Consider the following 15,572-nt stretch of genomic DNA (forward strand, 5'->3'; position numbering starts at 1 on the left):
GCATAACTTTACCCAGTGACGGGTGGCGCTAGCGTTGTCCCACCTGCCAGACGTCAAACCCAGCTGAGTGTTTTTATTTTTTTGTGCACCAGGTGTAATAAAATTACACAACGTGGTCAAATTTTGTTCCGCTGGAAGCAACAAAAAATAAAAACTTGCCGTTTTCAAAATGAAAACTCGGTTCAACACCTTCGATATTATTTGCACCGTCACAGAACTCCAAAAGTATTTTTCTGTAAGATTGTTCTTTTGGCACTTATTTCTAATTTGCAGATGTGTCGGAATGCGAGTGAACAACGTCTACGATATTGACAATAAGACTTACCTGATAAGACTCCAAAGAAGTGAAGAAAAAGCGGTAATTCTGCTAGAATCAGGCAATAGGTTTCACGAAACCGGCTTTGAATGGCCCAAAAATGTCGCCCCTTCGGGGTTCAGCATGAAATTAAGAAAGCACTTGAAAAATAAACGCTTGGAGAGTTTGGCTCAACTGGGCACAGACAGAATTGTCGATTTCCAATTTGGTTCAGGCGAAGCTGCGTATCATGTTATTCTAGAGCTGTACGATAAAGGCAATATCATCTTGACTGATTTCGAATTCACGATATTAAATGTCCTGCGACCGCATACTGAAGGCGACAGGTTTAAGTTTGTGGTCAGGGAAAAGTACCCTCAGGATAGGGCTAGGCAGAGCAGTTTAATCACAAGAGATGAGCTGGTTCAACTTTTAAAGGCTGCGAAAAACGGAGATCAATTGAAAAAAGTGCTCGTTCCGAATTTAGGTGAAAATTGGCGATTTTTACGATTTTTTATTAACTTTTATATCTAGAATATGGCCCTCCTCTCATCGAGCATGTGTTACTTAAACAAGGTTTTTCAAATAGCACCAAAATCGGAAAAACATTTAATATCGAAAGTGATGTCGATAAGGTTCTCTGCGCTCTTGAAGAAGCCGAAAATCTTTTCTCAGAGGCCAAAAAAACGGGTTTTAAGGTAATATGGCCTCACAGTCTTTTATACAAATTTTTATATTTTTTTATAATCAGGGTTACATAATTCAAAAAAAGGAAGAAAGGGTAGTGAGTGCTGATAACTCTGAGAAAGAATATTATTACTCAAATCAGGAATTTCATCCAGTTCTGTACGAACAACATAAATCGTCAATTTCCAAAGAATTTCCCTCGTTTAACTCAGCCGTTGATGAGTTTTTCTCATCTTTGGAAAGCCAAAAACTTGAATTGAAAGCTTTACAACAAGAACGGGAAGCTCTGAAGAAATTAGAAAATGTGAAGAAGGATCACAGTCAGAGATTACTTGCTCTAGAAAAAACACAAGAAATTGACAAACAGAAAGCTGAGCTCATTACGAGAAATCAGGAGCTTGTTGATAAGGCTATTCTGGCGGTCCAGACGGCTTTAGCCACTCAGGTAAATTAAACTTAAGTCATTGGTTAAATTAGTTTTTACTGATTTATTTATAGATTTCGTGGTCTGACTTGGCCGATTTGATCAAAGAAGCTGCCTCACAAGGCGACGAAATCGCCCAGCGTATCAAAGAATTAAAGCTGGAAACTAACCACATTAGCCTGTATCTTACTGACCCTTACGCTGAAGATGATAGTGAGTCAGACGACGAAGATAATGACGATAAAATACCACCCATGGTGGTAGATGTGGACTTGGATTTATCGGCTTTTGCTAACGGGAGACGATATTATGACCAAAAGCGAAATGCGGCTAAAAAACAACAAAAAACAATAGAATCGCAAAGCAAAGCGTTCAAGTCAGCTGAAAAGAAAACCAAACAAACTTTGAAAGACGTAAGATATTGCTATCACAGGGTGACATTGTTAATTGTTTTTTTAGGTCCAAACAATCACAAATATTAATAAAGCTCGTAAAGTGTACTGGTTTGAGAAATTCTTCTGGTTTATAAGCTCGGAAAATTACTTGGTTATAGCTGGGCGAGACCAGCAACAAAACGAGTTGATTGTCAAACGCTACATGAAATCGACCGATGTCTATGTGCATGCTGATGTCCATGGTGCTAGTAGTGTTGTTATAAAAAACCCTTCAGGTCAAGCAGTGCCGCCTAAAACCTTGAACGAGGCTGGAACTATGGCTATTTGTTACAGGTTAGTCAGTGTAACTTATTAAAAGTTTTGCTATTTTTTTTATAATTTTTTAGTGTTGCTTGGGACGCAAAAGTCGTAACTAACGCCTACTGGGTCTGGGGGGAGCAAGTCAGTAAGACAGCTCCAACCGGAGAGTATTTAAGTACCGGTAGTTTCATGATTAGGGGCAAGAAAAATTTCCTCCCCCTATCACACTTGATCCTAGGTCTAAGCTTTTTGTTTAAATTGGAAGAAAGTTGCATTGAGAAACACAAGGATGAAAGAAGAGTCATAGCGCCAGGCGAAGAAGATTTTGTAGAAACTGTTGAGAGCGAGAATAAGGATGAGGTGGAAGTTGAGGTGCTTGATGAAAGCGATGAGGAAAACAAGGAGGAAGTGAAAAGTGCAGCAGATAAGGAAATTGAAAATGAAGAAAACAGTAGCTCCTCCGAGGATGAGGAAAGTTCAAAATTTCCCGACACTCAAATCAAGATCCAACATTTTGAAGGAACGAAGTTTGTAGTGTGACCCGAGGCGTTTGCCGAGTGGTTTAACGTTTGACTTTTTAGAATCAACATTTTGACAGAGCCTGTGATAAGAAATGATGAAACGGATGAGAACGAAACTGTTGTGTATTTAGGAGATAATAAACCGGTTGTGGTTAAACCGAATCAAAGGTCGAGAAATACCAGTGAATCGAAAACCAAACAACCGAAAAATGATGCGAAAAGTAGTTTTTGGTTTTTTATGATTCGTATTTTAAAATTGATTTGCAGATGAACGTAAAGAAGAAACGAATAATAAGCAAACGAAACGGGGACAGAAAAGCAAACTGAAGAAAATCAAGGAAAAGTATAAAGATCAGGACGAGGAAGAGCGCAAATTACGTATGGAAATCCTCCAATCGGCTGGGTCACAAAAAGAATCAAAGAAAAATAAGAAAAACAAAAATACAAACAAAGCCAAAAAACCGGAACAACCCAAAATAATCAAAGAAAGAATACTGCCAGTGCAAAAGTCCGAAATGATCGATGATGGAGGGGCCGAAGATGAGGAACCAGTGGTTCAGGCTGAGCTTGATATGATTAACTCTCTGACAGGTGTCCCTTTTGCCGATGATGAATTGCTATTCGCAGTACCTGTGGTGGCCCCTTATAATGCTTTGACGAATTATAAGTAGGGATTACTGTTACTTTTACTCTATAGTATTATAATCGATTTTATTTTTTAGATTTAAGATCAAGATAACCCCTGGAACCAGTCGAAGGGGCAAAGCCGCGCGCACCGCAGTCAACATGTTCCTCAAAGACCGGAGTATAACCCCCCGCGAGAAGGACCTCCTCAAGGCCGTCAAAGACGAGCAACTTCCACGAAACCTGCCCGGAAAAGTGAAACTTTCCGCACCCAAACTTCAAACTCTTCGGAAGTAATTTATATTTTTAAAATTTCAAAGTTTAATATAACTTTAATTATTCGTCTTCGTCTTCATCTTCATCCTCCTCTTCTTCCTCCTCCTCTGGCATCTCCTCCTCACCGACCAATTTCGGCGGTTTTTCCTTCGGCAAATGCGCGATTCTCCAAGCTTCCTCTTCAGCTCCAGTCGGGTCCACAATTTCCATTATCTCCGGTCCCATGGGGTAGTCTTGCTCGACCGGTGGCAGGGGCATGGGTGAGAAATTCGGGACCATGGTCTTAAGTCCGGAACCAAAATAGACATTATGAAACATTTTGCCTTGCGTGGCAAACGAGTAAGCCCCAGGCCAAAAGTTTGACCGGACTATGGCAACAGCAAACTCTTCTGCAACTCCAGAGGAACTTCGGACGGACCAGGCAGGGATTGCGTCCAAAGTTACGTCCTCAGAACACGGGGTTAGCAGTGGGGGGCCTGTTTCCGGCTCCGGACCCATCACTACAGGTTTAGCTTCTTCCTCTTCTTCACCCAGTTCTTCATCGAGACCGGTTTCCGGCAAAGGGTTCGGGTTCCACCAAGTCGTACGACCTGGAATAATTGGTGCAATTTGGTGGATAACATCTTTCTCCTATTTTTTGAGGAGAAAGGATACCCTCCGTTGTTTTTTCGTTGAATTTTTAAACTACTTTTATTTTTGTTGGAAGCATTTAAAAAAAATCTGAATGATTCTTGTGATAAAAAAGGACAAAAATAAAGAACACAAACACTTATAGACATCTAAGAAACTCCATTTACAGAATTTCAAAAGTGATTTTGAGGAAATCGTTATTGAAGTCGTGTCACCTTTTTTCACCAAAGAAAGATTTTGTTATGAGGACAATCAGTAACATAAATACCTTGGTTTAAAATGTGGTGGTTATGATGGACCCAAAACATCATAGATCTATCAGTTAGATCTTTGATAGGCACTGGATCGTATTTGGGATTTTCTTTGATTTCGCCTTTATTTCCTTCCTCTTCTTCTTCATCTGCTTCCCCACCTTCACCCATTCCTTCGCCACCGAATGTATAAAATCCCAAAGGCGAAATATGAGTCCCTAAAATAAAAATTGTGAAGACAGATTCCCATCTTTATAGAGTAAGTCAAGACATTCTCAGCCACTTAACATCTCTTAAAAAGAAAAGGTGAAACATATTTATTTTGCTTTAAATTGCTCACTAGAAAAAAGGGTTTGGTCTATTAACTTATTTGTTCCATATAACAGTAAAAATTCTATGTCTTATGAAACAGGATTTAAAAAAATATGAGCAGCATTGTGATCGTCATAAGCATGATATTTTCATACCAGGATAAATAAAAATACAGTAGACAACTACGAAAGTATTGAAATCTGTGGTATTGACAAATTGCTTTCCTTCACGAATATGTAATTTGGATACAACCACAAAGTGGTTTAAAAATTGTTTCTAATGCAACCTGTGTATAGTAAAGATGAAATTTTTTATTGTTGCCAAAAATTTTCCATGTCTTATTTTTATTACTATTATAGTATTATTATTCCATGTATTTCTGTTGACTTGGGTATAAGATTATAATGTTTTCTTGCACTAAATAAACGTTTATCTTATCTTATTAATAACGCTAAAAACTCAAAAAAAATCTTTTATAGCGTTATCTTAAACAGTGCGTAATCACCATCCTCAAGGAGCTGTTTTGTCAAAGTAATTGACGATTTTGTTTTTATTCCGGAGGAAAAAAGTGCAAAATGCAAATTAAAAATCAAAAAATTTAATTAGACACTTTTATGCATTACCTCAAAATATATACCTATGGACAAGAAATCATCCGATATAAAATAACAAAGAGGTGTTAAGTGATTAAGGAAAAGACTTGACTCACTTTGTACACAGTAGGAAATAGTCTTTAAAAACAATTATTTAATAAAATTTTGATTGAATCAAAACCTTATGCAGACAAATTTAACTTGTACGTTTTTTCTGAATCATGTGGGAACTGAAATAAATTGTCTACCTACCCGCAGAAATCCTTGCGATTTGTGCCCTTAATAAATTCCGTTCAGAACCCGGGAAAAACGGGTATGACACAATAGGTTGGTCCAAATCCCCGGTAAAAGTCTTATAAATTTGCCGAGCCACTCGAATTTGCTTTGGCGTCACGTCCGGGAGTTGCACCCAAGGCTCCCCAGTTTCGTTACAAACGTAATAAATGTTTTTGTTGGCTCCAACACCGGAAGGTTCACTCGGTGGTTCCGGGGGCTCCTCGTACTGAGTCTGGGGGACTGGAGGCAACACCTCCCACAGCTTCGGGGGTTCGCCTTCTCCAGCAAGCTGCGCTTTGGTTATAGTTTCCAACTGGTCGCCGACTATGTCCTCGATTTTGCTATCTGGCAACGGATTGTAGTTTTCATTCCTCTTGGAATACTCCTCATCCTTCAGTTCCGTCTCGACAATGATGTAGTTCTTGTTCATTCCGAAAATTTTGCCCCAGAAACGTATTTTGGCAATCGGCTCGACTCGAATCAGTTGTCTCATGGACATGGTCAGGCAGAACATTTCGGTCCGGGGAAGCCCAAGACCGGCAAGTTCGAAGTAAGATAAAAGGTCCAGCATGTTGTTTTTGGTCATGTCGGCGCGTTCGAGGTCTTCCGGGTCGAGGGTTGAGGGTTCTTCGGGTGGGAGAGGCTAAAAACTGTTGTAGAATTTGCGCAAATTGGAAAAAAAATACTTTGAGTAAAGGCATCAATCTGTTAGCCTGGCGATAACGTCCAGGTTCGACGTAAATGTCTTCCAGGTGGTCGGTGAGTGGTTTGAATCGCTTCTCTTTGATTTTGCGACTGTATTCTTCGAAAAAGTCCACGACATTTTCCGGCCGTTCCGATAAAATTTTATTCAGAACTTCTGATAAATGGTCATATCTGAAAACACTATTTAGCGGAGTAATTTGAAAAATTCTCTTACAAATTTGCTCCAGTGTCAGTGCTACTTTTTTGCAAGAAAGTCTTGGCATAGACAAATTCATTCTCCTCGTTTGGTAAACCAACTAGTCTGAGGTCTCGCTCTTCTGCATTTATTTCAATAATAGAACCTAAATTATTTACGTCGTTAATCATAATATCGAATTGTTTTCTTATATTTTTCTAGCAAAAATGTCAGTTTAGACATGAAAGCATGCCATTTGATTTAGAAAAATTCGGTCATTGCTACGGTTTCTACACATCCATTTTTTTATGTAGGTGAATGTTTTTAACTTTTTAATTTTAAGAAAAAAGTGTTTCTAATCGTTTAATATTTTGCGTAATTTTTATCGGCGTAGAAAATTTAATTTGCATTATTTATTTATAATAATTAACAGTAAAAAAGAAACGTCAAAACGACGAGCTTCTGTTGAAGGTTAATAAATTCTAATTAGTATGAATTGACACTTTCTAGTTCAAATTTCCGAAGGATTTTGCTGTAATGTAACATTTGATCGCTTCTTGTTTATCATTACATAAAATAATGTGCTTCAAATACGGAAATTTTAACGTATTAATTTTATTTTCAGATTAAATTATTTTTTGAATGCATTGCTATGACTTAGTTATTAAAAAAAAAATTCCAACACCAATTAGTATAACCAAATTTTGGTAAATTTCTTTGTGGTTAAGGAAAGGATGGTTTTTTTCTTAAATTAGGTTTGGAGTTTTTGCACAAAATTTGGAATTATTTTTGTCAAAATACTATCATGGACATAACAATGATAAACTGTTCTTTACTTTTACGTTTTGGTTTTTCCCAAAAATATTCTGAAACTTATTGATTTTGTACATTATTTTAATTAATTTGGCTTTGCTTTTCAAATCATCACTAAAATTCATTCTGGTGAACACAAATTTAAATGCATTAACCTGGCGCATCCGCCAAAATTGCGCCAAATTTCGTCAGTTACCAAAAATGATTTCATTTCAACCGGAATTATGGAATGGAATAAGTAGGACAAATAAATGCGAATCACAGTATTCTTCTCGAAATGATTACTTATTATGTTATTATCCACAAGATAAACAAATTGTTGAAGACGTAAAAAACGTAAACAATTTTTTTGGCTTGTTACTATTAACACGCAATTTTTGCTTTTCTCGTGTTTATCTATGAATATTAAACGATTCATTAGAAACTGATTCCATGATTTGTAATTCCTCTGCTTAATTGTATCATTTACATTAAAAATTAAATGATAAAAATTAATTTGAATTTGATCTTCCCAGTCATTGCTATTGAGCAAATTTTCAAGAAAAATCGCTAATTACTAATTATCATTAATTGTTGCATCACAATCTAAATCAAGCGTTAAACCTGGCATCATCAAAAACCTTGAAATGCAAATCAGAAAAAATATCTTAATTAAAAAATATTTTACTGATTTAATTTCACAATAAAAATAATATTTGCGTGATAAATCTTGGAAATTGTGACGATTTTATCAGACGTCAGACGTAATGTGAACAATTTTAATTATGAATAACTGTAGAATAATTACATTTGTTACCAGATTATAGGTAATTGTGCTTATAAGGCCAATGAAAAGCTCTTATGTAACGAACTACTTCGATTTTGAATTTTCTGCTTCTGTAGACTAATTAACAGACATTCTTTATTATAACAGTGGTATTTATTACTAAAAAAATGTTATTATACTTCAGAGACAGAAGAAACTTCCCATTCACGTAACATTTCTCGATTTAAAAGCGGTTTAAAAAGTCTGTGCAATGAAGGACAAAGCAGCATTGCGCACGTTGTAAAAGTTATAAAAGCTTTTTGCTCTTATTTATTTACACATTTCCATGCTTAAAGCCATACACATAGAATGCAACTTTTTTTATGAATCAATAACGTGACACGATGCGGAAAACACTTCTTTCGCTTCTAAGTGCTTCGGCTATGATCTTCGTAATAAAAGGTGAAATTTACGAAAATACCGTTTTTCCCTCGTTACCGGTGGCTGTGTTAGAAACGAACAACTCATTATGTAAAAGACAAAGTGAAACGTATATCCAAAATTTAGAAAACTTTACGATGTGGGCACACGAAAGTAAGTTAAAGTGGGAAGATTTCAAGTTTTCCAAAAACTATTCCAGTGTGGGATGCGACTGCCAAATCGGCGGCGGGAGTGCTGCGAGGGAGCATTTTCCAAATGGGGCATTTTGAGGAGTGTCTAACGGCCAAAGCGCCCTTTTTGACCAAATATTGCCTGGCCCTAATGACGGCAAATGTGCCCAGTCCGAAGGTGCACACGGACCCCATCTCGCTCTACCATGACCCGTACGAACACGTTTCAGAGAGGCTTTATGTAAGTTTTTTTTTCAAAAACTACTCAAAAGTGTGGTGGAATAATTATCAAAACTATATCATATTACACAGAATGTTAAAGGAAAGGTCATAAGCCATAGCATAATCACGAAGGCTTGCGTGTGGTTCGCTATTTTAAACAATTTTTGCAAAACTACGGCAGATGTAATGTAATATTTCGGCATATTTTTTTCTTATAGACCCTAATGTTATTTGTTTACACACTTGTAATTGAACTTTTAGTCATTGTGGCTTCAATAAGAAAGGAAAAAATATCACACGTAAATAATCGTGATTATTCACACGTAAATGATCAGATTTTAACAAATAATCTACTAACTCTAACGATTTTAAGAGAACACCTTATATCTGAACTATTTTTTATTAGCAAAACCTAACTTCTTTAACGGTTTTCTATAAACTTTGATCGGTCTGATAAAATACCTATTTATATTGTCAAAATCTAAAATCTGATTAATTCATAATTATTATTAAATTATTTATTGATTTGCTAAAATCAGGTCGGCAATTTATTATTAGAGAACTGCAAGTGCATCTTATGTTCTTTGCTGTGTTGAATTAAAAAATAACTGTGATCTTATAGTTTTTTTTTGCAAAATTGTTTCTGTTGATATTTTTTCTTATAATTTTTTTCAATTACAACAAAATAAATATAACGTGTAGCGAAAGCGGTTCGAAAGAAATACGAACAAAAAAATTGTTCTTCCAACAAAACAGATTGAAAAAACTTGAGTTTTTGATGTCCATAAGTGTACATAAGCAAAATGATTTGAGCTTATTTGTAACAAAATAGCAACTGTTTTTTTGACGGTTTTTTATTTCATCATAAATCCCTCATATTTTGCAAGAAAGTTGTACATTATCCTCGAAGGATACTATAAAAATCTGCAGCTGTTTGATTTTTTTCTGTATTAAGTGATCATTGACATAAAAAAAGATTGTATCTAGTATAACACTGAAGTGGAACTAAGTACAAGCCAAATGAAGGTTATTTTATTATCAAAAATACAACACGTGCGAACAAAACAAATTTTCTTTTATACAGTACACACAGTTTAAATTAAGTATAAGGAAGATAAAGTTACTCGTAAACAACTGTTTGCAGAATGTTTGATTACTTTTTTATTATTTTTTCTAGTTTAATTTTAATTTAGGCCAACTAAGTTTTTCAAAACTGGGAATTTAAATAAAAATTGGTAGTAATCAAAAAATTGAGAAAGTAAAAAACGACGAGTTTTTTTAAATTAAACAAATTTTTCTCGACTGCACTCAATAAATGAATAAATGAAGTCAATAATGAAGAAAGAATAATCATTGAATTACACAATTATTGTTTGTCATGTTTTAATTTAATTTCCTTCTTTAGAAGTTAAGCTTTTGAACGCATCAAAAATCATCTTCAGTGCTAGATGAAACATTTAAACTCAAATAAATTTATATTATTATTAGATAGATCTTTAGGAATTCAAAAAACTAAAAAATCATATTAGGTATACAATAAACAACAAGAACTTTCAGAGGCAAAAGTATGGAACTAAGCGTTTTGTGCATAAACCATGTGTCTTACGAAAAAATTAATTAGTACATCATCAAGTACTTGAAAAATGTGTTCATTTTACAAAAATATTTTTTCCGAAATTCTTTTTAGTTTTCGAGTTATTCAGAAACAATATTTTTTTAAATGGCACTTTTAATGCAATAGTATTGTTTTAAACCAGTGTTTTTTTATAAATTACTAAGTTGGGTTCCGAGCTCATTACGAAGATTTTTCGAACTTACCCGAACTGGTTGTATGGTGGATGTTTTAATTCGAAAAATTTGATTCGTCAATTTTTTTACAAATTCATGGATACAACGACTTCGGCAAAGTTCGAAAAATCTTTGTAATAAGCTCGGAACTCAACTTAAAAAAATATTGGTTCAAAAAAAAATGGCTGTAGAAGGCTGCCATTTAAAAAAATTCAAAAACTGGAAGGAATTTCGAAAAAAAATCTTGAATAATAATAATAATAAAAGCTTTTATTCAAGAAAATAATGTGAGGAGGCCAAGTCTAACTAACGCTACTCTACTTACTCTCACACAACAAAACAAATACATCAATTTTTCAAAATGAACCAAAAAAACAAAACTAGAAATAAATGCGAAAAAAAAAACATATATATATATATATGAGTTCTAAATACTACTGAAAAAATGTAAAAATAATAATAACGATACAAAATGAAAACAAAACAACAAAAAAATAATTATTAAAGTAATAACAATTTTAACTTTATTTGTTTTTTAAGCAAGTTTATTGACTTTGATTTCAAGTGGTTTTCGATATTATTAAAATTATTTAATAATATCATTAAAATGCTCACATTTCTAAAGTATACCTATTAATTTGTTTTTCCGTAAGGTATACACTAAAGTAGTTTAGGCACCAAGCGCTGGGTTCTATACTTTTGCCTATCTCTGTATATAGAATTTTAAAAAAATGTGTGGTAAGTGGCGACACATTCTTCTGTTGTTTCCAAAATATTTACAAATGAATGTAAAAAATATTCATAGTACTCATTTTTTTCTATATTTTCACACTAGAATATATTTTCTTTTGAACTTCTTTCCCCCTGATTATGTTATCGTTTTTTTTTTTAATTTTAAGTCAAGCTTATTGCGTGCCGTTTTAGCCCTACAAAGACAAATCCCAGCAACCCCGCAACATAATCCAGGTGGGATGGTGCATCCCTGCGTCCTGCACCCCTGAAGATTCCGAAAAGTTCCTCAATTCGTACATAAATGACATCGATTTACCTCTTTTGCAAAACAACGTAACATACAACGCACACATTTCCGAAATAACTTGTCACACCAAGCTGGAAAATTCGCAATTTTTCGCTGCTGACTACTGCTTCTGGTAAAATAGAATTGTTGCCCAAAAATTGTGAAAAATAACCGATCATTATTTCAGCATACTAACTATCCTCCTTGGCCTGTTAGTTATCGTCTCAACTCTTTGTGACTTTAACGCAAGTGAGGAAAAAGACGAGAAGCCGGCCAAAAGTAAGCACTTTGCACAAACATTTCACGTTTATTAACACACGTATAGAATCATCTTTGTACAGCTATTTGATGGCGTTTTCCGCAAGGAAAAACTTCAACGAATTGACAAAAATCGACGAATCTAACAGCGCCCTGCGCCTCTTGTACGGGATTCGCACACTTTGCATTTTCTGCATTATTTTGGACCACCGTTTCGGCACTTTCACATCGGCCGCTTTACTGAATTTCGACTACGTGGAGACGGTAACTTTATTTTGAGTAATTTTGAGTGTAATGATCAAACTTTCAGCAATACAGGGCGCCCCTTGCCCCGTTTTTATTCCACGGCGATTTATTCGTAGACACGTTTTTCGTTCTGGGTGGGCTTTTGGTGTGCTACGGACTGCTTAACCAGTTCGACAAGAGAAAAGTCAATCCCGCATTCATAATTTTGATGAGATACATAAGGTAAGTGGGAAAATTGAGCGGATTTGCGTCTAGAATAACTCGATCGATTATCCAATTATTATTAACATATAATTGTTGTTGTATCATTAGCTTAGTCATGACTTCCATAATTAAAAAAATAACTCCTGATACACAAATCATACTTTTTGAACAGTTTTAACAACAGGAAAATTAAGTCATTATTGCTTACGCAAAATCGGAATTTTACAAACAGGTAATTGGATTTAAACTAAAAGCACTAATGGCGTTCGTAATTATTGAAAATTCATTTCGAATCGTTGTGCAATGTTTTTGTTCTTAATGATCGGGAAGTTGCTAAAATTGTTCGTCTACGAAACCAAGACGTTATTCAAGGGCAGCGCCAAGAACCGGATAAAAGGAGCTGCTTATTACAAAGCTCTTGCTTTAATTACCCAGTTGGTTGTCACACATAAAATTATCTCCCATTACATAAACAGCTTTTTTAAGCGATTTGCGATTAAAAAAGCATAAATAAATAATAATAATTGTTATTTGATTTATTTAATGATGTAAAAAAGGGGGATATTGCAGCGAGGAATCCCGCTGAAAATATCCTTAAGAAGACTCAGCTCCTTTTTAATCAAAACTAAATAAATAATGCCTTTCACTTCATGAATATGTGATTACAATACGTTTGCTTGTCAACTCGACCAATTTTTCTAACAAGTGCACATGCATTTTTATTGTAAAAATTGTTATAAGTATTTGCATATTTATTAAAGCGCTCGAAACAAAATCAACTGATTCCCGCAAGCAAATAAATTTTCAAATAAATAATATGCATTTTTAATCTGACCAGAAATTTATTTGAATTTGTATTAAAAAAATCAGTCGTTTTAAATAAATAATTCAAGCGGAAATTGATGAACTTCTTTCTAGCTTAGTCATGTATGATAGGTACTTGAGAAATACGCCCAAAAATAAAAAAAAACAATTAAGTGTAAAGAATGTTAATAACTGCGGTCAAGTAGTAACAAAAAATCATTGTTTATTTCCGTCTCTTTATTACATTATTCTTATTGATTGAGTATAAATAATTAATTTATAACAATCCACGTTTATGCAAAAATCGTAGTTTTATTATTCCAACACGCAAAAATGTGTATGCGGGAGATAATTGCAACAAATGTGCATTTCCATTTTAATAATAAAGCAAGCAAAGCTGCTTTGTTGGGTTCGTCTTTTCTTCCCGAGTTCTTCACTATTACATCACGTCCGCTACTCTATGAAGTCATAATTCAATTAGAATATCCATTTTTTGTGTAAACCACGTAAACCGAGATGCAGTTGTTGGAGTGTGAATAAATTTCCTCTCACTAGTTCAAGGCTACAATAATTTAATGCATTGATTATTTTAGATTGACTCCCGTGTATGCCTTCGTAATTTTCTACTATGCCACGCTTTTTAATTACACGGGTTCGGGGCCTTTGTGGAAATTGGTCGCCGGTCAAGACTCGCAAGACTGCAAAGACCACTGGTGGATCAATCTGCTCTATCTCAGCAACTACATTAAAGCCGATCACGTGGTAAGTGAGTACGTTTATCAGCCATTCAGCGAAAATCGTTTATAAGGCGATTTTTATTTTGTCAAGGATTTTGCACGTAAAAGTGTAACATGACTCAGCATTGTATAACAATTAAAGCGATGATCGGTTCTAGTGTATGGCCCATTCATGGTATCTCCCGTGCGACTTTCATTACTTCATTATAGCCATTTTTGTGTGTCTTTTGATCAAAAAAGACAAGAAGTTCGGGCTCGGCACCTTGCTACTGCTGGTGATCGTCTCAACACTGATCCCGTTTGCCATCACGCTGGTCTATCAGCGGCCGGCTTTGCTGCACTTCTATCCCGATTTTTTGACGGGGCCCAAGAGCCACTACGACTTCCTGCTGACCTACATCAAGTCGCACACGAGGGCCACGCCGTACTTCATCGGCATGTTCGCCGGATATGTCTACTATAAGTTGCAAGGGAAAAGCACCCACGTTTGCAGGGTACGAAAAATTAGTGAAAAAATACTCAAAAATAGCTTGAAAAAATATAAAAACTCTGATGGCTAATTTGTAAAGATGCTGAAAATCTAGTAAAATATCGTGGATTTTAATTCTTGCATTTTTAAGTGGAAATATCTTCCAATTTTTTGCAAAAACAATTTTGGGATTTTCGTTTTTTAAAATAATAAATTTTGACCAAGGTTCTCCACTGATTTTTCCTTTAAAATTTTAGGTCAGGTCGCACTTCCTGATGCTGCTGTCGCTGCTGCTCATCTTGACTTGCATCATCGGGGGCGCCGTTTTCTACGACCCTTACCACAAATACAACGCTCTTGAGTCTAGCGTTTACGCTGCTTTACACCGCCCAGCGTTCGCTATCGGAACCGTCGGAATAATCTACGTCTCCAGCTACGGTCACGCTACCTTCATTAATAGATTTCTTTGTTGGTCCCCTTGGATTCCCCTAAGTAAATTGGTTTATGGTGCTTACCTCATCCACATGCAATTTCAGTTAAGAGCTGCATCCAAGTTTATGAACCCGACTCAGTTTTCCTACTTCGATGTCGTAAGTCTAGGAAACGGGAAAATATTATTTTCATTCAGTGTTTTTTTTTTCAAGATTTGTCTATCAATGGGTGATACGGTTTTGTCATTTCTGACCGCAACTGGGTTGTATCTGTTAGTTGAAGCACCTTTCAGGAAGATTTTCAGACAACTGTTGATGCCAAATAGGGTCAGTCCACCAGAAACGAAACAAGAGTCGAGAGAAAATGTCAGCAATGGTGTCACTGATAGTAGGCTGTAGTAACTCACCTTTTCTCCTCGAATTAATTTATCAAAACAAGTAGTATTTAATGGTAGATTTATGTGTACTTTAATTTTGTATGAGAAATGTTACTAAATAACAAAATAAAGTTTTTTAATTTACCTACACCTTTTTCCTTCTTCACAGAATTTTTTTGAGAAATGATCACATTTTTAAAGTTTTTGATGATGTATTAATTATTTTTTTTGATATTAATAATAATAAGAAACGCCGCAAAATCCTTTTTTTTTTTCTTGTATAGTTTTAATAATTTTAAAGTCCGTTTTTTATCACTTAAAAAAATTTATTTTTACAAATTTTTTTCAATTCTCTACTAATTTCTTTCATCAGCGTTTACAAACA

At 35.0% G+C, this 15,572-nt stretch overlaps 3 protein-coding genes across 3 annotated transcripts; 2 read left to right on the top strand and 1 right to left on the bottom strand.

Annotated features, from left to right (window-relative positions):
- The first annotated feature begins 13 nt into the window (after positions 1-13).
- Clbn (Caliban) lies at positions 14-3,587 on the top strand. The gene is made up of 10 exons (XM_001813891.4): positions 14-225; positions 274-782; positions 830-993; positions 1,047-1,427; positions 1,481-1,819; positions 1,866-2,134; positions 2,188-2,628; positions 2,683-2,843; positions 2,890-3,289; positions 3,345-3,587. The coding sequence occupies exons 1-10, from the start codon at positions 170-172 to the stop codon at positions 3,541-3,543; spliced, it is 2,919 nt and encodes a 972-aa protein (XP_001813943.2). The 5' UTR covers positions 14-169; the 3' UTR covers positions 3,544-3,587.
- Positions 3,531-6,731, bottom strand: Rsph4a (Radial spoke head protein 4a). Its single transcript, XM_015981807.2, has 5 exons — positions 6,504-6,731; positions 6,271-6,460; positions 5,561-6,227; positions 4,421-4,621; positions 3,531-4,112 (listed from the first exon to the last, which is right to left on the bottom strand). Exons 1-5 carry the CDS (start codon positions 6,653-6,655, stop codon positions 3,583-3,585), a joined length of 1,740 nt encoding a protein of 579 aa, XP_015837293.2. The 5' UTR covers positions 6,656-6,731; the 3' UTR covers positions 3,531-3,582.
- A 1,611-nt stretch (positions 6,732-8,342) lies between these two features.
- Positions 8,343-15,331, top strand: LOC662611 (nose resistant to fluoxetine protein 6). Its single transcript, XM_968698.4, has 10 exons — positions 8,343-8,616; positions 8,663-8,874; positions 11,568-11,794; positions 11,849-11,940; positions 11,987-12,183; positions 12,230-12,387; positions 13,767-13,935; positions 14,069-14,404; positions 14,637-14,969; positions 15,024-15,331. The coding sequence occupies exons 1-10, from the start codon at positions 8,427-8,429 to the stop codon at positions 15,207-15,209; spliced, it is 2,100 nt and encodes a 699-aa protein (XP_973791.2). The 5' UTR covers positions 8,343-8,426; the 3' UTR covers positions 15,210-15,331.
- The last annotated feature ends 241 nt before the right edge of the window (positions 15,332-15,572 follow it).

The sequence above is a fragment of the Tribolium castaneum genome, chromosome 3 (assembly GCF_031307605.1).
Source record: "Tribolium castaneum strain GA2 chromosome 3, icTriCast1.1, whole genome shotgun sequence".
In the NCBI taxonomy this organism is placed as follows: domain Eukaryota; kingdom Metazoa; phylum Arthropoda; class Insecta; order Coleoptera; family Tenebrionidae; genus Tribolium; species Tribolium castaneum.

Excerpts from the sequence above, each read along its gene's own strand:
- LOC662611 (XM_968698.4), top strand. The coding sequence starts at position 8,427 with ATGCGGAAAACACTTCTTTCGCTTCTAAGTGCTTCGGCTATGATCTTC. Across the intron at positions 8,617-8,662 it reads TACGATGTGGGCACACGAAA|TGTGGGATGCGACTGCCAAA; the intron begins GTAAGTTAAAGT and ends AAACTATTCCAG. Across the intron at positions 8,875-11,567 it reads ACGTTTCAGAGAGGCTTTAT|CCCTACAAAGACAAATCCCA; the intron begins GTAAGTTTTTTT and ends GTGCCGTTTTAG.
- Rsph4a (XM_015981807.2), bottom strand. The coding sequence starts at position 6,655 with ATGATTAACGACGTAAATAATTTAGGTTCTATTATTGAAATAAATGCA. Across the intron at positions 6,461-6,503 it reads ACTGACACTGGAGCAAATTT|ATATGACCATTTATCAGAAG; the intron begins GTAAGAGAATTT and ends TAGTGTTTTCAG. Across the intron at positions 6,228-6,270 it reads GATTGATGCCTTTACTCAAA|CCTCTCCCACCCGAAGAACC; the intron begins GTATTTTTTTTC and ends AACAGTTTTTAG.
- Clbn (XM_001813891.4), top strand. The coding sequence starts at position 170 with ATGAAAACTCGGTTCAACACCTTCGATATTATTTGCACCGTCACAGAA. Across the intron at positions 994-1,046 it reads CCAAAAAAACGGGTTTTAAG|GGTTACATAATTCAAAAAAA; the intron begins GTAATATGGCCT and ends TTTTATAATCAG. Across the intron at positions 2,844-2,889 it reads ACCGAAAAATGATGCGAAAA|ATGAACGTAAAGAAGAAACG; the intron begins GTAGTTTTTGGT and ends ATTGATTTGCAG.